Source organism: Gymnoscopelus microlampas, assembly GCF_963454915.1.
Source record: "Gymnoscopelus microlampas genome assembly, chromosome: 14".
Classification (NCBI taxonomy): Eukaryota; Metazoa; Chordata; class Actinopteri; order Myctophiformes; family Myctophidae; genus Gymnoscopelus; species Gymnoscopelus microlampas.
The window spans coordinates 31,464,924-31,486,661 of NC_139951.1; the positions used below are offsets into that span (position 1 = coordinate 31,464,924).

Genomic DNA, 21,738 nt, shown 5'->3' on the forward strand with positions numbered 1-21,738 from the left:
CTCCCAAAAAAGAGAAGATCACAAATAACATTTCCTTGGTGAGTTTGAACAAGGCAGTGACACATATAGCCTAGGTAAAGCGTAAAATGAACATGACATTATCTGCACCAGTCTAAAAACTTGGAAATGGATCAGACCCCTCCATGTAAAACCTTTGTTTGAGCTGGTTTGATTCTCTAAAACACATCAGCATAAAACAGCATTAAATATAGCCATTTTCTTCATTCCTGTTGATAGAAAAAAATGACCATGACCTGAAAGACAAACAATGCTGATCTATTGTATATATTAACCTTTCATTTAATACTCTAAAATTAATATAAATGAAGGCAGACCATGTTATCTCATGCTTTATATACACATCACATTCAGAAATTAGGCTGGAATGGGTAGAGCACAACAGAGATTATAGTAGCACAGATGCATTGTGAGAGAAAGGTTCGTCCCAAATGGCTGCAGATTTGAGCGTTTCCAGCATCTAAAGCCTGATGTATACTTTGTCATACAACGGTGAAACCTGTCAGAAACCTTTTAATCTGTTATTTTGAGCAGCACTGCTGTATAGCAAAGTAAAAAAATAGACTTTACTCTCTCAGTCTGGAATATATCTCTGTAATACGCCAGCAAGGCTTTCATTTCAACATCACATACAGAGCCATCACCAAGGGAACTGGAGATTTCCATGCAAACCACTGCCATGGAGACCCAGCAGCTGCTCTGTGATGTCACAGGTGGGTGATGGCAAAATGACACACCAAAAAGTTGCAGTTGAGGTTGGCGGTGGTGGTAGGGGCCTTGGAGACCTCAGTGAAAACAGGGGCTCCTAAGAACTGCTTTCCTTTTTATTTCATGACCAGAGAGATAATCAGTTTGTGATACATCTACACAGTACAGTATTGTAGATTTTCGGAACCTGCAGTATGCGTACCTCACCATACCGTAAAAACAAGTATTCAGCATACAGAGCCCTGCATGTGACTTGTACAGACTTGTACAAGCTAAAAACTTAACGCTCATCCAGCAAGTTGATTCAATGTAGATGCATCGTCACTTTTGGTCTTATTTGGGTAATATCCACAATAAAGTCCCCAGTCATATCACAGATACACACCTTCCCCTCAGCAGACCTAGAATGGCACTAAACATATTGCTGCCCTTTGACAGTTTGGCCGCATTTTTACAACAGAGTAAAAGACTATCAATAAATACACAAAATGGTACATAACAGGTAAAATGTATGTCACCGGTTAATGTGGACGAAATACAAATACTACACATTTAACTGATCAGAGCATCTTTCCAAAAAAGACCAGATTGAAAACCGATACACTTGATCCCTAGATCCCTATTCTTGGGCGAAAATAGATGATCTACAAGATCACAACGCGCCACGTTCCGATACGTTGTGAGCTTGCAGATCAGCTATTTTCGGCAAAGACATTTGGTGTACAGGGAAAAAAGGAGGAGATATAGTAAGTATAGGGTTTAAGTGGTTAAGACTATGTTGGGGGCGGGGTGGGGGATTGTTTCTGCAAAGAGAAACAAACGCACGGATGGGAGAGAGGAAGTGCAGAGAGAGAGAGAGCTAAAACAGCCACGCGGATAAGGTGGCATGGGAAAAGAGGCAAACATCAAAGGCAAACGTGCTAAAGTTCAGACCAAACATTCAGTTGTACATGTACATATAAAACTGCACATAATGAATGAACCACATACAATGCTGGATGAATGTTGCTCTTGTTAGAACTTTGCACGGCATGACACTGGACTAGAATGATTTCTACAGCCACATGGAATTGACTCTTTTGAACCGCCAGCGTGGTCACAGCATGCATACGATGACATTCACAAGTCCCCACAGGAAGATGGACACATTCAAACATGTATTCATGCACATGTACTGTATATAGACATACACACACAGGCACTCAAATGCCTGCACGCACGCACACACGCGCGCACACACACACACACACGCACACGCACACGCACACGCACACACATACACATCCTGCTGTATCATAGCCCTCCTGCACTACCCCATGCATGTGTAGTGCAGGTGTTCATGTGGCTGAAAAAGTGGGCGGCTAATAGCTGAATGGTTAAAGAGCCCTACTGGGAAGCCTAAGTCCCACGTTCGATTCCAAGCCCCAGCAATGTGTCAGTGTCCCTGAGCAAGACACTTAACGATTAACTGCTCAATGCTTCTAGTAGTTATAGGATGGGTAAATGCAGAGGACGAAGTTCATGTATGTGCAAATATACAGAGACAAAAACACCCCAAGGAGTGGGGACCAAATTATAATTATAAAGTAACTGAATGTCAAACAGCCCTCCCTGCTGGTAAAATGCTGGCACTGCAGCTGTTCAAGCTGTAATCTTCGAGCCTGAGTAGAAAATGGCTATACACCTCAACAGCGAATCATTAACACAAGGTGCGTCATGAGATGCAAATGGCCACTCTTTTCCCCCACCCACCAAATAATTCAGGATTCAAAGCAGTGATTGTTCCTTGGTGGCAAGTTCCCCCATCTCATTGTCTTCCTTTCATATTTCACATACTCTGCTATGAATGTTATGTAATAAAGACAACCGAGCATGGATCTCTGATGACCAAATTAAGCCTAATTTATACACTGTCGTGTGATAGCTTATAAATTAAGCCTTACTCATGCTCTTAGGTTATATCACATCTCTAAATCTTTAGTACCATATCTACTCCATACTACTCTACTTCCGTATATCTTGATCACTTACAATTCTCAGATACATACTGTACGTACATAAGCATTCATGTAATACTGATATTACATAGCTTTGTTGCCTTTTACGTTCACACTATCGCTTAAATAAAAAAGAAAATCTAGAATGCGAATCATGTAACACTTTTGGGAACTTTAGGTACAGTATAAGGAATGTCAACTATACATACTTAATGCATATTCACATCAGTTTGCTGATTATATCGTAAATATACTGTCAGGTATCATACAATATAAGCATACATTGGCTGGCAACTTATATACAACATAACCTGTGTGTTTACAGTGAATATGGATAACATAGTCCTCATAAATATATTTTCAGTAGCATATTTCATCATACATTGGACATACATTACACAAGAGAAGGAGGGGTAGGCTCGACATCAACCAACCGACTGTAAAATACTTTAAAAATATTTAAAAACAAGAACATTCAAAGGTCTGCCCAGTGAGTGACAAAACAGCGATTTGGAAATGAGTTTATAGGTACACACAGGGATTTCACATGGCAGAGAACATGGCTAAACACTAGCATGAAGATAAAGTATTATATAACCCCCTCTACCAAAAAAGGTTAACGTCTCTGAGCCCTCTGCCACCAACACCCCCCTGATCGGCCAAAGAAGTAAAGGCCTAAAAATAAGCTGTATGCTTGGATGCAGGCATGCGGATCACTTGAGCAAAACAACATTCAGCCAAGAAGAAGAAAGAGAATAGAAGCACACCACGGGACGGAAGCAACTGGGGAGGGGAGACAGCTGTTTTGTTTAGGGAGGGAGGGAGGGAAAGAGGGGTTTGCGGGAGTAAAAAGATGATGTTCCCGTTTGCTGAGATGCTTTAGCATTGACTTGAGTGTTGAGCTTCTAGCTGATCTCATGACTTCCGACTGTCTGCCAGAGGACCGCTATAGGCAAGAGAGGAGAACCGCAGCCAGCCTCCTCTGGTCTGAGATCAGATGAACCGAGAGGAGACAAAGGGAGGATCAATTGCCATCTCCTGCCTCCTCTCCCTTAGGCCAACCTCAGCTCTGATCCCGTGTGTCTCGTACACGTCAGTCCATACGTGTTCATATTCAACTTGATACCACCTCTCACATTCAGCTAAATAAATCTCCAGGAGCTCCAAATCTAGAGCTACAGACAGGCTCCCTTGTGGAATGTTGTGAACACACCTCTGTGATGTGGCAAAGAAGGGAACAGCAATGCAATGACTCTTAAGACCTGTTGATGTTTAACTCTAAGACCAGTGAGCATCACACCACTTTAAAATCGGACCGGCGGTGGTACAGTACTGTAACTCATCTCAAGTCAAACGATCAGTCGTCTGAGACACAGTACGGTTTTCCAAAGCGTAAATGTGTTTGGTCCCAAATCAGAGTAAGAAGGTTGAGAAAAAGGTGTGAGGGGTTGTCTGGAGAGGTGCCTGAAAAGAAGCTAAGGGAGAGACAAAAAAACGGATGCTGGATGTAAAAGTCCCTGTATGGTCCCTCCCAACTGTTCCTTCCAAGAGCATCCTCTGTTTCACCTGCACAGTACAGTGTGCTGCCACAGCCAGCGTGTCTTCCCCCTGACACCTCAGTTTAAATGTGTGAACCTTCCCACCACTCCTCCTGGTATCAGCCCAGTCACAGGATCAGCACTTCCTGTAGTGGACGAGAAGATCGGGGTGCCGTGTAGGGTGCCACATACGCTGGGTGGGGTGTGAGTGTATGTGTGTGTGTGTGAGTGTGTGTGTGTGTGTGTGTGTGTGTGTGTGTGTGTGTGTGTGTGTGTGTGTGTGTGTGTGTGTGTGTGTGTGTGTGTGTGTGTGTGTGTGTGTGTGTGTCTGTGTGTGTGTAGGGAAGCTTGTGTGTGTGTGTGTGTGTGTGTGTGTGTGTGTGTGTGTGTGTGTGGGGGGGGTTGTGTGTGTGTGTGTGTGTGTGTGTGTGTGTGTGTGTGTGTGTGTGTGTGTGTGTGCGTGTGTGTGTGTATTTGGAGGTGCGGGAGGGTAAGACCCTCCTCCTGTGTTCCCCCTTCAAAGAACAGAGCTCCAAACGCTTACAGGAAATTCTCAAAATCAAAGCCCCCGAGCAGGGAGACAGCCTGCCGCTGGCCAAGCGCAACGCCACGCCGCTCCTGGGGCCCCCCCGCTCCCCGCCTCACTTCTTGACGGCCTGTCGGTAGCTGTGTCTCTGGCCCTGGCCCTCCTGACGCGGCGGCTTGCTGCAGCTGCCGCTGCTGCCCCCGCTGGCCCTGCTGGTGTCCCGGGCGCTGCTCGTCTGGCTCGCCAGGCTGCTGTCCTGCAGCGTGGGGCTGGAGTGGGCCCTGTGCAGCGCGTTGTCCTCCAGGAGCTGGGATTCAAACACGGACAGGTCCTCCTCGCCGCTCCGTATCTTTGCCCGCAGCAGCATGACGTAGGTGCCGTATCGCGTTTTCTAGGAACGGGAGGAAGGTGTTCGAGAGGGAGAGAGAGAGAGAGAGATGTACCGGAGTGAAGAATGTACTTCAAGTACCAAAAGTAAAAGTACTAAAATGTTTGAAAATAGCAGATCTACAAGCTCACAACGCGTTGCATCGCGACACGTTGTGAGCTTGTAGGTATAAAGCTTGTAGGCTTGTATGTAATCATTTATATCTGCAAAGTAACGAGTAACTAAAGTTTTCAAATAATTGTAGTGGAGTAAAAGTACAATATTTGCCTCTGAGATGTAGTGGAGTAGAAGTAAAAGTAGAGACAATTGGAAATACTCCAGTAAAGTAAAAGTAACAACAAATTGTACTTAAGTACAGTACTTGAGTAAATGTACTTAGTTACTTTACACCACAGGAGAGAGAGAGATGTACAGGAGTGAAGAATTGGTACACTTTTGTTTATGTCTCAGTTCTTTTGAAGCTCGGCAGGCCGGGGCACTCCGACTTACCTCAAACTCCAGATACTCATCGCGCTGACGGTACTCATCCAGCTCGCGCCCTTTCACCTTGCGGTCGGGAGGGTACGAGCGCAGCTCTGCGAGCTCTGTGGAGATTGCACGGAACCGTGTCTCGTGGGATTTGACCTGCTCTTCCTGCAACCAAAGTGTCAGGGTCAAAGTTCTCATCAGGGAGAGGAGGGTCGACCAGAATGCCCTTCCTGCCTTTTGCTCCGTTACGGCGTGGCTCTACAAGCGTAGAGCCGTCTGTGTGAGTCGGTCGTTCTGTGTGTCTGGAGATAATCTCTCAAATCGCTGGACTGATAAGTGCCAAAGGTCTTGTGCACAGTAGGCTACACAAGTACCTCCACAAAATGTTTTCACATATGTTATTATACGTGTTGAAATATCTTACTTTAATAAAGGAAGTCAAAGGGACTCAAATTTGGAAGTCTGAGATCCACATTGGAGCCATGGCGAGCCATGGCGTTCAGTTTAGTTTTTTACTTGTCCACCCAATTGGTTGCTGTATTCGAGACATAATGATACTTAATGTTACGCACTTAAACACAATTTCATAATTCACAAATTGACATGAACCCAGATTATACTACATGCTACAGCGGTAGCCTAATAGTATAGCCTTACAGTACATGCTGCATCCATGCATCCATTCCACTTCCAGAAAAGGGCTTATTTGGTGAAAAAGAAATTCTCTTGGACACAAGCGAGCCGGCCACCCAGCCTAAATGATTTTGTACCTCTGTCAATTTGGAGGATGTTCCCGGCAGCAGAGGCCGGCTGAACTTCTTTTGGGATCCAATGGCTGCTGGGAAGGGAGGTGCTGAGAACATGGCTGCTACCGCGTTGATCCGCGTGATCCAAGACTGCATCTGCTCTGCGTTTCTGTGAAGACACGTGCAAACACAAGTACACACACACACAAATAAGCACAAACCGTAGACGCAACCACACATGCATATACGCGCGCGCATGCACGTTATTTGATTTATACTTAACAACCTCACAACATGTAACGCTGTGACATGATGGGCTTATATAGATCTGCTATGTTTGGTGCGCGACACCCGCGTGCAACTAAATATAATGGGGCTTTTACTCTCCGCGGTACGCATGCATGTGGGCACAACATCAAAGAAGTAACCATCAGAGAATGCAGCCTTGCTGCTGACAAAGAAATTAGTTTGCAGCCAATTAATAATATAAGAGAAAAAGACCAGTTATACACTAACAGACCTATTAGAGGCCCCTGAGAATAATCAGATTGAATCAGACAGCCTTGCACCATGTCCCCAGAGAAAAGCTAGAAAGAGAGAGGGGGGGGGGGGGGAGAATGAGAGAGAGAGCGAGAGAGTGCATATGAAAGAGAGTACAGTATCTGGGACAAATGCAGGCGGCAACTAGAGCAGAGAGCCTGTCCTCCTGGGGGATGGGAACATGTGGCCATTCATGTGCCACTTCCCGGATCCCGTTAATGTACACACCTCCAGCCAACTCTAAACGCACACTATACATTCTACATACAAATATACACAGTATCTGCGTACAGCTGCTCAGCTGTAATTGGCCAATAGAAGAAGTTGGCCTGGCCCTGCACACTGTTACTTGTGGTCCAAAAAGGAAACAGGGTTTGAGGACGTCGGTCCCTCCCTTCCCTTCGACACCCGGACCAACACTTCAAGCGTTCTAGACTCTTCTCCCTCCTGGCTCCCAAGCTGTGAAATGACCCCCCACGCACACTCTTCAGGACTGCAGACTCACTCCCCATTTTCCGCCGCAGTCTGAAAACTCACCTCAGCCCCTCCTCATTTATTTGTATCACTTCTTGTTGGCTATTTTATTAATAGATGCTCATACTATGAAGATGTATAATGGTTACTTGCTCACATAGAATGTTATAGATAGTTATATTATTTAGCATGTTGTTTAGACAGATGCTAGGTTATATCTTTTACCTGTTATCCTTATCCCTGTTACTTTACTTAAGTGCTACTTTACTTTACTTAAGCATTTATTTTCCTTCCATTTTGCACAGTAAGTTGCTCTGGATACGAGCTTCAATTGAGGAATGACCTTGCAGGGTTCATCCCTGTCTGCCAACTTCACAGTGGTGCAGGAGTTATGTTCTGTCTTTAGCTGAGAGGAAGGATTAGAGAGTGCAGTTGATGTGAAGTTGCTATACCTACCATGTGCATGTGCACAGCGTATATGTGTGTACATACTGTATGTGGCAGTGTCTCTCTCTCTCTGTGTGTGTGTGTGTGTGTGTGTGTGTGTGTGTGTGTGTGTGTGTGTGTGTGTGTGTGTGTGTGTGTGTGTGTGTGTGAGTGTGCGTGTGCGTGTGCGTGTGCGTGTGCGTGTGCGTGTGAGTGTGAGTGTGTGTGTGTGCGTGTGCGTTTGCTGAATTACACTGACATTTCTGAAATAAATACGCCTAGGCATATTTTATGACTTTGAAAAACATGGTGAAAATAGACGATCTACAAGCTCACAACACGTCGCTGTAGATCGGCCATTTCCACTATCTTAAAATGTTTTTCAGAATAATAAAAAATGCCTAACAAGATTAGTCATAAGGCATCAGACACCATGGAAAATAGGGCCCTTAGAGTTATATTACCACTTGTGATTTTACTGTGTAATACAATCGTTTCCACGCAAAACGTTTCCACATTTCCACGTGCAATCACGTTTCCACAGGCTATTAGCTAATGGGCAAAAAAGTCCATTGCTTTCCATTTCTATGAACAGTCCATTTCAGTCAAAGATGAAACAAGCGGTGGCAGGAGGCAGGACACTCACGGTGCCTGGAAGAGATAGACCCTCCAGTCAGCAGTGCGCAGGTAGAAGACGTTGGGCCTCTTGCTGTAGTCTGAAGCCTTCATGGCCAGGGAGTGGTGGATGGACACTGCGTTCTTAAGGTCTTCATCTGACAGCTGCTTCTCAACTCTGAACTCCCCCTGGAAGGAGACAGATTATTTTAACCAAATGAACCCCCCACCCCCCAAAAAAAATAAAAAAATGAAAAAAGACAAAGCAATATATATATATATACTGTATAATATATATATATATATATATGATGATTGAAACCAGGGGGCTTTAATACCCTATTTAACCAAGACAAGCTGACAAATGGGAGAAGTATCATAAGTGTCAAATGAGGAGGAGAGTTTAATTTCATTTAATTTCATCCTTTTGCTCCCGTTTGAGCTGACAAATCCATTGGCGCACTTCCACGGTGTCAGGATGAGAACTTCCCTGGGTGGGCGGGACACTTGTTTCTGTCCAAGCCGGGGGATTTAGCATAACAGCGGCCAGGGGAAGCTGGCTTCCCATATAGCAAAGAGGCCCAGACCACTTGACCATATGGACCCATCTACACAGTGCCAGGGGGGTGTGACCGGCTGTGCTGGACACATTCCACTATGTATGTCAAAGTGCTCTGTAGATACAGTAGGTAAACAGCAGCTACCCATGGACAGACTGCCTGATTGTACAGCTTTCAGTTTGTCATATAGTTTTGATCTGGTATTTTCATCTTTTTTTACAACAATGTAATTTAATGAGTGAATAAAACTCAACGTGGAACATTGTCCATCGGTTACATTATGACTTTAAAGAGGTGGTGCCATGTTTTTGCACTTTTTCTGTTTTTCATGTGTCTATGAGGTTGATAGAACTTCATTAAGCCCCCCGGTGGTGGTTTTATGGAGTTTTATGTCTTCTCTGATTATTTGGAGTTTCTTCCTGGAGGCTGAAATCTTGAGGGTCAAACGTGCCAATAGAGAAACAGCCCTTTAGTGACATCACAGAGCCCCCAAAAAACATACCCTCCCCCTCATTATCATAACACAACAGGTGTGGGCATGAGGAGGAGGAGGGACTAGGACAGGTGGGTGGTGCTAAGGTGGTGGAGGAGGTGCTAAGGTGAGAACCAGGCATACTTAATGAACTGGAGGCGTGTCCACATAAACATTTTTTTTTAACAATTTCTGTACACTTTTTTTTTTTGAAAACAATCCTTACATAATAATAATACCTTATGATCAGGTTTTAGGGTTGAAAAATATCTTGGCACTCCATCTTTAACTTCAAAATTAGTTATATGTTTTTTTTGTTTTTGTTTTAGGCCTACTTTCATTCATAAATACATTTAATTGTATTATTATTATTGTATTATTGTGATGTTATATTGTATATATTATGTTAAGAGCTCATTTACCTTTTGCAGGTACAGGATGAGGCCCTTCAGGTGGACGTAGAAGGTTTTCCAGCCTCTCTTCCCTCTTGGTGCTGTAGACAGAAGAAACGCTGTCATGAACACTGAACAAATGTAATTCTCTGGCTCTATCAGTTACCATGGAGAATGTGCAAGATTGACATCCACAGATATCCAACATATTGTAGCACCGAGCTGGGATCTAACCCCACTCTCCTCCTCAGCAACCCTGACTCACCACCCGCCACGGCAACAGAGCTGAGCTGGATTGACAGAGCTGTTGGAGCAGGGTCTCGTTTGGGGTCACTTCACTATATAGTGCATGTGTAGGGAGCAGTGCTGTGCATGTGCAATATTGCACTGATATGACTCATGTAAAGGCTTCTTTTTTTGTCAAGATGTTGAGAAGAGGTCTAAACTTTAGCAGTAAGTATACTACAGCAACTGGTTGAGGAACAAGAATGTCCAGTTCATATGACTTAACCACTTAAGCCCTATACTGTACCGTACACTTTATCATACGATGAATAGCTGAAATAGACGTGCGAGCGTCACAATGTGACCCGTTTTTTTACCTACAATGAAAATAGCCAATCTACAATTGCGACAAGTTGTGAGCTTGTAGATCTGCTTTCGCCTTGTGACACTGTTGTACAACGAAATATAAATCAGGCTTTAGTTTAATGAGGAGAGGGTGGGGCGAGGGCAGGGGTGGATTGGGCATCTGGCATATGCCCAGTGGGCCGACCATTAATGGGCCGTTGGTCTGCAAATTATAGAAGACTAGACCATACCCGGTGAAGGGCGCAGGCAAAAGTAGTTGCAAAGTTGGGGTTAATGCACGTCCTGTCGCGCGGTTTCTCCCCCGCGCGCGCCCCGTCGTGGCGCCCCCCTATTTTTAAGTATTTTTACTGTTTTTCTCAACTTTTAGGTATTTTTAGTGTTTTTATCAATCTTTAAGTATTTGTACTTTGTTTTTCAACTTTGAAGTATTTTTACTCATTTTCAGTACTTTTAAGTATTTTTACTCATTTTCAGTACTTTTAAGTATTTTTACTCATTTTCAGTACTCTGAATTATTTTTACTCAAGGTATTTGAGTATTCTCTCCGTCCCTCTCTCTCTCTCTCTCCATCTCCCTATTTTCACAACGCATTGCGAGGCATTGTGAGCTTGTAGATCTGCTATTTTCACAACGCATGGCGACGCGTTGTGAGCCTGATGATGAGCTATTTTCAAACATTTTAGTACTTGTACTTTTGGAACTTTTAAGTATATTTTGATGGCAATACTTTTGTACTTTAGGCCTTTTACTTGTGTCAGAGTACTTCTACATTGCAGTATTGATACTTTTACTTAAGTTGAAAATGTGAGGACCACCACTGGGCGTTTTTTTAATGTTATAGGGGGGTGTTGTGATTTATTTCATATAAATGTAATTGCAGGAGTAGTTAAAACAGTTAAAAAAGGAATGTATTAATTTAGAGTTTAAGAAACGCATATGATTATTTCATTGCATGGTGTGTGTATTTGTTGCAACCTTTATTGTGAAGGAACCACCGGAAGTGCTAAGCTATTCATTCCGTGTTTGTACATCCGGTAGATGTGTTGTTGTCGTTCGTGCTGAAAGCACGTTGATTGGGGGACAGGGCCAGTACCATGATCCGAGGCTTCTGGTGGCGCAGTAGGCCGCGATTCCCGCGAGCTGCGTCCATTGTGTCACAGTCAGAAACCCCCAGAAGTCACCAAATTAACACTGTTCAACGGGCTAATTAGTTAGCATTGATGACATTGACCACACTGACGTTCATACAGGTTGTTGATAAGATGTTTAACGTAGCTGTTAGCCGTAGCATGCTAATTGCTAACGCTACCCAGTTGCAAATTTGGGGTTAATGCACGTCCTGTCGCGCGTTTTCTCCGCCGCGCACGTCCCCGCGCGCCCCCCCCCCCTCCCCGGCCCGCGGTCACCCCTCCCCACACACACACACACACACACACCACGGTACATCCATGCGGCCCGTGGCCTGTCGCAAACACACACGGGCGATCATCTCCCCCCCCCAGCCCCCAGCCACACACACACACCACGGAGGCACGATGCTACTCCCCCCCCGTCCCCCCCGTCGTCGCAAACACACACACACACACACACGAAACACAGCAGAGTTTTTGACACACACACGCTCACTTTTAGATCCAGTCCTATTTTAAAAGTCTGCGTATGGGGGATGCAAGTATCCGCGCGCCTCGTGTAGCCGGTGTCTCCCGGTTTGGCTCCAATGGGAAACATGGCCACAGGCTGACTAAACAAGCGATTTAAACGGGTAGTTTCGCTGGCGACCTAAAATATTATGCAGCCGACCAAACCTTAAACATCCGTGCGGTTTAGAATCTACCATTAGTTTTGGGATACGATGTATACAAAAGGGTAAACAGCGGAGCCTTGGCGGACGTTCGCCCGATCCTGGAAGAGAACGACATAGAACCGTTCTTTATGGAGCTAATGTGCATTGTGCATCGTGTGTGGGGGAAAAAATCTGGAGTGTTGACTTTCCACAGTAGAGAGTGGGCGGGGTCTATGGTGTAGCGTCGGCGTCGGTGTTGCCATGTCCGCCGATTGTAAGCGCTTTAGGGCCGATGTTGGTGGTATAGGGTTCGTTTGGTTTGGCCTCGTTTTCATAGACCTTGCTGCTTGTTTCTCTCGCGAAACCTGGCAACGACGCATGCGCAGTTTGATCGGAGTCCCAAGACCCCATCCACCGTCAGCTTACTAGAATTATAGTAGGATAAATAAATAAATGCAAAATAATTGCATGACAAGTGGCATCATTCCTGTTGCCCAGGCAGACCATATGGGCTTAAAGGACATTTATCAAACATATTGTTTCAGTCACAGTGTTTTACTGACCTTTTAAAATGTTCATAGGGTCATACATAGCTGTTCTTAAAAACACTGAATGACTTGCTACAATGAAACAACTTATTTGCATACACACAGTACGCAAATTACAGCCTTTGCTATGTATAAGTTAGGCATATCCTGTTATGCCATCCTCATACAGCTTATAGATCTAACCTATAACAGATGCATTCTCAGATCATATAGCCTATATACCCTTGTTTTCTATACTTTAGCAAACTAAAGTTCTGATTGCATGCAGACTAATTTTTGCATGTAATCATGTTCATACTTCACCCATTCATAATAGTCCTCTACTGCTCAGTCCAGGTTTGTAATAGGTCCATTACATAATCTCCAGTGGAGATGATCTCCCCAGAGTAGGCTTGCTTGCTGCCAGTGCCATGATGTGCTAATTAGCCTGCATCCTCCTTATAAGAGCAACACACTCTCATTGTTTGTGATTACTGTAGGCTAACTATCATATTTATGGGTTGTGTAGTTGTGTATGGGTCGTGTTGTTATCATTTATTTTACTCAAGGCTCCAGAACATGGAGGGATGCTTTTCAGTAAGAGTGGTGGTATTAAGGGTATGTGCGTTTGTATGTGCCTCGACGGAGTGGGGCGGTAGAGTATCTGCGCGCCGGTTGTGGTGGGCCGGTCTGGGCCAAAAAGTCTGGGACGATTTTTTGTCCCAGTCCAGCCCTGGACGAGGGGGTCTCAAAAACGTACTTCTTTTGCCGTCTGAGTCGGCGTGCACCTTGCGCACCAGAAAGCCATTCTTGTACAGCAACGCTTTGGAGGGCTCGTCTTCCTGGTGGTGGTGGTGGTGGTGGTGGTGATGGTGGTGGTGCCTCCCACTGCCACCCACGTGCTCGTGTTCGTGATCGTGCTTCTCCACCGGCTGGGAGGCGGTGGGGTCGTCGCCGAGCTCCGAGAACGACTTCCGCAGCTCCTCCTCGTCGCTATGGAGACGAGAGAAATAAAAGAATCTGATGGGTGATGGACACCCATGTGCCACGGGCTCATTAGGGATGCGTATCGACACATCGTTATCATCACCAGCGTGGTCCCAGCCTGCTCCTCAGCTGCCACTCGCTTCGTGTCACTCTGTTACAGACCCAGAGCGCATACAATAATAATAATAACCACACAGATATGATATCTATGATGCCCCAGCTGATAGGAACTTCTTTTCCACGCACGTGACGTGAGACATTATTGCCACTGAAGGTTCGTTGCTCGCCAGAGGTTCTGTAATACAAAGCACCATCTACCTAGGGGAAACCTGTGAGAATGAAACCGTGCCTTCAAAGCTATAATTGTGTTCTCTCTCTCTCTCTCTCTCTCTCTCTCTCTCTCTCTCTCTCTCTCTCTCTCTCTCTCTCTCGCTGTGTATTTGTGCTTCTCCCTCTTCTCCTGACGAGTGGTCCACTCCCCTTGATCAAAAAGCATCACAGCAGGAGAGAAACACCATTGATCCTCTTACAGCTCTGAGGTGAAAAACAGGAACATCCTTGTCACTGGGGGACCGGTCCTATCAGGAACACTATTTCATAGTACGTCTCTCTCTCTCTCTCTCCAAGAAGCACAATGACTATCTCAGTTAAATCTGCATTGTAACCTCAGTGTTAATTTGGCAATATTTTACACTCTCAGAGGTGCCTCATAACTCCTAATCTTGTTGACTTTTTGGGACAAAAAGTGGGGGTTTGGGACTTTTAAGTCCATTTGTTTTGTGTAAACACCTCTAGATACCCACTGTCTGCAGCATGTACCTGTACACAGTGTTAATTGAATTCTGAAAGTCCATTTGGTTCCATTTGTACCATTTGGTGCCTTATGGGTCCAATTGTACACTCTCAGAGTTAAATTACAGTAACACAGATTTTACTGTGTATGTTCTACAGTATATTGGCCTGGTACTGTAGAAGGGCAATTCCACTTGTTATCTCACCGGGCAGGGAGGCCCTGATGTAAAAGTTCAACCTGAAAATAGAAAATGGATGGATGGATGCCACCCCACCCCCCATCCACCCCCCTCTGAGACTACACTATGATTAACCATCAGTACGTAACAGCAGTTAACCTATACAGGAGCCTGGGAGAGACAAAGAAAGAGACATAGAGGGGGAGAGAGAGAGAGAGAGAGAGAGAGAGAGAGAGAGAGCATGTGCAAAGTGTTCTATCCTGTTGCCTGGTAACTGCTAGCCTGCCTGAATCCCACACCATACAGAGTAGAAGGACAGGCAGAGTGGGGGGATGGATTGAGAAGAGAAAAAAGATGGGGCAGAGAAAACAAAGCCAGAAATAAAGGCAAAGCGCATTAGTCTTACATGAACATTATGAAGAATAGAGTATGAGTGAGAGGGAAGGGAGAGGTGAGGAGAGGAGGGGAAGGGAAGGGAAGGGAGGAGGGGAGAAGAGAAGTGAGAAGACACGGGGTAAGAGAGGAGAGGAGGTGAGGAGAGGGACAAGGAGAGGAAAATAGAGGACAGGAGAGGAGGTGAGGAAGTGAGGAGAGGAGGGCAAAGGGGAGAAGGAGAGTACAGTAGGTGAGGAAACCTACTGTACAGTGACACAGTTGGTCATGTGAAAGAGTCCATCCATCCATTAATGTTCACAAATCCAATATGCACTGCAATATACTCCTAAATTCATATTTTAAAAGAAGTGTACACTTTTTTCTGTTAACGACTTAGCTAACAGAGCCTTGAAATTATTACTATGATTGCAACTACATTCAATAATATATCATTCCTAATGCACAAAGGTTTCAGCTGTTAGCGTCGTATGAATGTGAAAAAGTTGGCTCCAGCAGGCAATAGAAAGACAGGGTTATTAGAGCCAATGACAGGGGAAGAGAGAAGGATTAGCAGAATAAAAAGAATAATAGAGCAGATGGGAGTAGCTCTCGCTCAATCCGCATGCTGTACGCCTCTCTATTCTTCATGTTGATCTCTCTGTTCCTTTTTCAATCTCTCTCAAACTGTCCTTCCATTATTATGTTTCAGCATCTGGCTGTATCACTGACTTGTCAAGTCTCTCCGTCTCATATGGAAGGAAGGGTTGTACAATGGCCATCACCCCCCTCTCTCTCTCTCTCTCTCTCTCTCTCTCTCTCTCTCTCTCTCTCTCTCTCTCTCTCTCTCTCTCTCTCTCTTTCTTTTTGAACCCCCAGAGCTCTTCTCCATCCTCAGAAAGCATGTGGTCATGTGTGTGTGTGTGTGTGTGTGTGTGTGTGTGTGTGTGTGTGTGTGTGTGTGTGTGTTTGTGCGTGTGTGTATGCGAGCGCGCATGTGGCGTGTGTGTGTACTGTACATAGAGAGTGCAGAACATGTGGGTGCATTCAACTGCACCGGGGAAAATGGCCAGAATGTCTCTGTGGGGGTGTGAAATAACATCTATCACTATGTTTTTCATCAGAGTAGGCCTATACAGACAAACAAACAGACAGACAGACAGACAGACAGACAGACAGACAGACAGACTGACAGTCAAATTCCATTAAAAGCAACAATGTCGACCTTTTTGCCTAAATATTTTAAACGCGGAGATACCATAGGCATAGAAAACAAGGGTGGAATTAATCTAAAAAAAAAGAAATTCCTTCCAATGAAGTAAATGCTGGAAACGCAAACTATGCCAGCATTGGCAGCATAGATACCACAAAAAAAGAAAAAGACAAGCAAAAACAAGCAACTCGCATAGACCCAAGATTCCAAATCTGTAAGTCTCCCTTTCAATTTCTGTGCTGCATGCTCACTAATTTGTCTCTTGACAAAATTGACAGATTTGGGCCCTGGCTGGTTCTTTTGTACAGCTTGTTGAGAGAGAGAGAAATAGAGAGAGATTTCTATGTCAGGGTTCATTTCCCCTAGTGTATTTCAACAGATATATTTGATGGGGAAGTTGTTTGCGTGTCTTAATTTTTTCTTACGACAGGGTTGCAGGGTTCTTGTGTATAGTATATGGTGCGTGGTTGTGTTCAGGGTTCTTGTGTACAATACAGTATGTTTCTTTCAAAACAAGCCTGAAAAGCTATGTATCAGGAGACCACAAGGGGAGGTAAATGCAATTTCCCATAGAAAGGAGGTGTCATTCACTGCTCACCCTTTTTTCCTTTTCTCCTTTGTACATATAGTGTTTTTTATTTGTTGATGACACGTATTATTGTGTTATTTTTTATGCTATGTTGATGAATTGAATACATAGGACCACAATGGAAACAAGTCCCCAGGACTTTTTTTGCGTTATCCTTTTAGCCTTAATCTCCAACTGCACCTCGTACTATTTACATTTCTGACTAATAAAGTATTCAATCAATCAATCAATCAATCAATGTGGTGTGTGGTTGTGTTCAGGGTTCTTGTGTACAGTATGTGGTGTGTGGTTGTGTTCAGGGTTCTTGTGTACAGTATGTGGTGTGTGGTTGTGTTCAGGGTTCTTGTGTATGTATGTGGTGTGTTGTTGTGTTCAGGGTTCTTGTGTATGTGGTGTGCGTGGTTCTATTCAGCGATCTTGTGTATGTGATGCGTGGTTGTGTTCACGACGGCAGTGTTTGAATAGCTGTTATTACTTCAGTTTGAAGTGGATCGCCTCCCTCTCTCTCTGAATATCCCGTCCTCGATCCGCTCCTCCAACCAGTACTTTTATTCTCCCCCCCCCCCCCCCCCCCACCTGCTCTGGGGGCGCTGCTTCTATTTTTGGGTGAAGTAGTGGGAGGCTGTGGTCACACCATTGTACTGGAATGCAGGTATGCACAGTAATATCCTGAGGGTTAGTTTAACAAAACCAATGCTCAGGATCTTGCTGTGTAGAGGTCTCTTTCTTTCTCTCTCTCTCTCTCTCTCTCTCTCTCTCTCTCTGGCTCTATTTACCTGGCTTTCTTCTCTTGTTTTCGATGTGTCCATGTGGGGAGGTGACATATGCTGTATGCACATTCTACAGTATGTGTTAGTTTGTGTATGTACATTTGTGTCTATGTGAACTTTGATGATTGTGGATTGTGTGAATGTGTGTGCATACAGTACTGTATGTGCTTGTATGGGCTGTATGTGTGTATGTGTACACTTTCAGGGCTGGGTGTGCGCGCGTGCACGTGCGTGCGCGCTTGTGTGTGTGTGCGAGTGTGAATGTGTGCGTGTGTGTTTGCGTGCGTGCATGCGTGTGTCTGAGTGTTTGCACTAGCGAGAGAATCCAGGGAGGCAGGAGCCGATGCGGTAGCAACGACTCGTAACCATGGTGACGTAACTATGGCAACAAAGCTTGGAAAGCCAGTGACTTAATTGGCATCTCGCAGGCAGTGCGGATCCTCCATCCAGAATAGACACCCTTGACACAGTAATGTTACCATCACAAGCCAGACAACACTCAACGTCATTAATAAGGACGCTAACAAGCTAATCAATATCCTTCATGCTATACATCTGTGCCCTTCAACAGACACTGCTTGTGTGGTGTGCTGCGCTGTGCTGTGTGTGTGTGTGTGTGTGTGTGTGTGTGTGTGTGCTGTGTGTGTGTGTGTGTGTGTGTGTGTGTGTGTGTGTGTGTGTGTGTGTGTGTGTGTGTGTGTGTGTGTGTGTGTGCGTGTGTGTGTGTGTGTGTGTGTGTGTGTGTGTTTGACCGCCACGTGTGAATGTGAGAGATAAGGACACAAGAAAGAAGGGAGAAAACTATAGCCTGTGTGTGTGTGTGTGTGTGTGTGTGTGTGTGTGTGTGTGTGTGTGTGTGTGTGTGTGTGTGTGTGTGTGTGTGTGTGTGTGTGTGTGTGTGTGTGTGTGTTTGTGCACAGGTTTAAGTGATTTTTTTAATCTATTGACCCTTGATATCATCCCGATGTTAAGGAGATACTCACATTGTCCACTGCATTTTCTGATTCTTGATTGAGTTGTACAGGGCCTGCGGAGATAAACCAGAAGGACATGTCGTTTGATGACAGTGACAAAAAGCCAACAGATTCACGTAGCCTCACAAGGTGATTTGTATTAATTGAACGGCAGAAGGGGGAGGGAGTGTCAATTGTGGCGTTCAATCTATGTGCAACAACTTTAATCTCAATTTACCATCTTCATTTTCTCATCCAATCAATCCATCAATCAGCCAATACGTCAGCCTACAATCCATCACTTTCACAGTGACAACTACTATCGGACAGACAATCAATGGATAAACAAATCAATAAATCGACCAATAAATAATTGTGACTCTGCAGTAGACTCAATGAGGCAAAACCACATTTCAGCATCAGTACAATGGTGAAAACTAAACTGAACTAAACAAACAATCAGATGAGAACTAAATGCTCGTCACACTCTTCCGCTCCTATCCAAGCCGCATATTATTCTCATCTGTGAAACCAATCTCTGTTTTGCTTGCTTGTCATGATACATTGTACATGATGTGTGCCTGTCTTTGCTATCACAGCACTGTAAAACAGGTGAGAACTCAACTAACTTTGTAATTCTAAAGGGGTGTACAAACAGATGACTATCACTGCTAGCGAGGTAGCCGTACCACCTGCAAGTACATGGTAAAATAAAATCCTCAGTGTTCAATTGTACATTTTGTATTCAGAATTATACTGTCAGAGTGAAATTAACACTTTAGATTGTACTGTGCACACTATGTATGAGTACAGTTTCCCAGTGACAATGTCCAGTGAAACAGAAGCCTCAGGGAAAAAAAGGGGAAAGGGTGATATGATGAAGAAGCCCAGCCATTTGGCATCTCTGCTGCTCTGTCCTATGCTGAGAGCTGCAACAGGCTTGGGAGACACGGCACGTTAAGGCTTCAACCACCACAAAATCTGTAATGACAAGCCAAGCCATCTAGACGCTTCTTGCTCCAATCTGTGCTGGTTGAATGCGATACAGCGCCTGGCCGCTTAGCAGATAAAGCTACAGGTCTGTGGGGGTGATGCTGGAGGGGAAGGAGGGTGGAGGGAGTGGAGAGGAGAGGAGAGCATTAAGCCATCAGACGATGGGGGGGGGGGGGGTGTCCCGATACAGATCAAGACGGGGGAAGAGCCTTGACAGACAACCATGACATCAGAGGTGATGGAGAGGACACTGGGGGCTTGTGCCTCACCATCCCATTCACTGCTAATGTTGGTTAGAAACGCTTCATATTGTACAGTGTGAGTCTATCTCTATTACTGTGACCACAAACAGCCATCTGGGGAGAGAAGCCTCGCCCCCAATCAAAACTGCTCTCTTCCTTATGACGCTGTTAAGGAACTAACGCAGATGGTTCACACTTCTCTTCTGCCTCTTCACGTGTTCTAAATGCGATGCTATGATTTTGCATTGAGATGTTCTTTTCCAGAGTCAAGTTACATTTGGATTCATAATGGCTCGGACGCAGTGTGACTAATCTAGTTACATTTACAAAGTTCTCTCAGAAAGTGGGACTAATCCAAAACAGTTGAACACCAGAGCATCGTGAATATTCATATCCAGCCTGTGCGGAATTTATAGCTCAAAATGTTTCTGTAAAAGCTAAAGTGTTCCCAGCTCGGCTGTTCATGAATATTAACCGTCAAGACAGAATAGATACCAGTTCCCAGGAGACCAGACACGTACAGTCATGTAATTACAGGAGAAAACTTTCACAAATGTTCTTTCATATATATATATATATATATATACACGCACCTCACAATGCATCCATTGCGATGCATTGTGAGCTTGTAGGCCAGTTATTGTCTCTATTCATCATATGACAAAGTATATAGTATATAAGGCTTAAGTGGTTAAAGAAGGGAAGGCTTTTGACAAGTCCTTTATGTTGTAGCACAAATCAGCTTGACGTCAAATCTTCACAATGATCATTTGTAGGCATAAAATGTGTATTGATCGGCCGGAGCTGGAAAGGCCATGGACTCTGGCTACAGGCAGTGGAAATAAAGAAATCTCTCAGAATCCACTAAAACAACATACACTAATAAGCTAGGAGTCTAGCCTGTACCTAGCCTACTTAATGTTGCGTTCCGAACAAAGACACTGAAATGGACCATATTGTTTTTGTTTTCATGATACACAATGAAGAGTGATCTTTACTTACAAGAGGCAAGTCTCATCTGTGCATGTACTGCATGAATTAATACATCTCACAGCCATCTGAGCTTATCTGACAAGATGGCATTTATTCTTCACTTGAGCCAGATTTGACCTCTTAAAACCTAATGAACAAGATCAAAATCCAGCTCAAATCTAACTAAAACAGGAAGCTAGAGGAACGAGGGCTGGTGACAGAGGGACAGACAGAGAGATAGAGAGAGGGAGGAGGTGTTCGTATCGCAGCATCAATCAAACTAATTTGGCCTCGGGCCTCATTGAGACAAGGATGTATATATTTTTTACCTCCACCTGCAAGCTTTATCGCCGTCACACAAAGCACAGCAAATGTGGGCCAATAGCCTTGAGGGGAGGACTTACAGAAAACATGCTAAGTTGTGTTTGGCCTAATCGGCTCCACCAATCCCATTATGGTAACTCACAAATTAATATGCACAATACAATAGTCTATACAAGACATTTTTATGGTGTCTAAATCCAGCAACAGCTTAATGACATGGCTTGCCAGCAGACCACACTAAACGGCCATTTAATCTAGGAAGGGGTGAGCACCAAACATTAGTGTTCTAAATGCAAATGTTCATAATGCAAAAACCAATCGACCATCTTCAAAAATCAACAAATCAGCTTTTGAAGGACAGCAGCCCATCAGGTCAATAACGTGCTGGATGTCATATTGACCTAGAATCCAAGTGGTGAAAATCTATTTGTCTCTGGGTTTGGGAGATTATGTACGATAGTATTGACAGTTCCCTGTCAGCAGCTGTTTTTCTATAAGCTATGATGAATGATGAAACAATTTAAAACAATTCTCAGGGTTTGAAATTCCCAATTCAGTTGGATTCCATTATGATTTGTATTCT

At 44.4% G+C, this 21,738-nt stretch overlaps 1 protein-coding gene across 2 annotated transcripts in view; it reads right to left on the bottom strand.

Annotated features, from left to right (window-relative positions):
• LOC311060701 (uncharacterized protein) overlaps positions 1–21,738 on the bottom strand; it is a 74,087-nt gene continuing 52,349 nt past the window's right edge. For both annotated transcript variants that reach the window (XM_084078994.1, XM_084078993.1), the window contains exons 11-17: positions 18,655–18,698; positions 13,530–13,762; positions 9,899–9,969; positions 8,476–8,633; positions 6,414–6,558; positions 5,665–5,808; positions 1–5,178 (exon numbers count right to left, since the gene is read on the bottom strand). In XM_084078994.1, the coding sequence (XP_083935120.1) occupies positions 4,903–5,178; positions 5,665–5,808; positions 6,414–6,558; positions 8,476–8,633; positions 9,899–9,969; positions 13,530–13,762; positions 18,655–18,698 (1,071 nt within the window). In that variant the 3' untranslated portion in view covers positions 1–4,902. The remainder of the gene's footprint in view (positions 5,179–5,664; positions 5,809–6,413; positions 6,559–8,475; positions 8,634–9,898; positions 9,970–13,529; positions 13,763–18,654; positions 18,699–21,738) is intronic.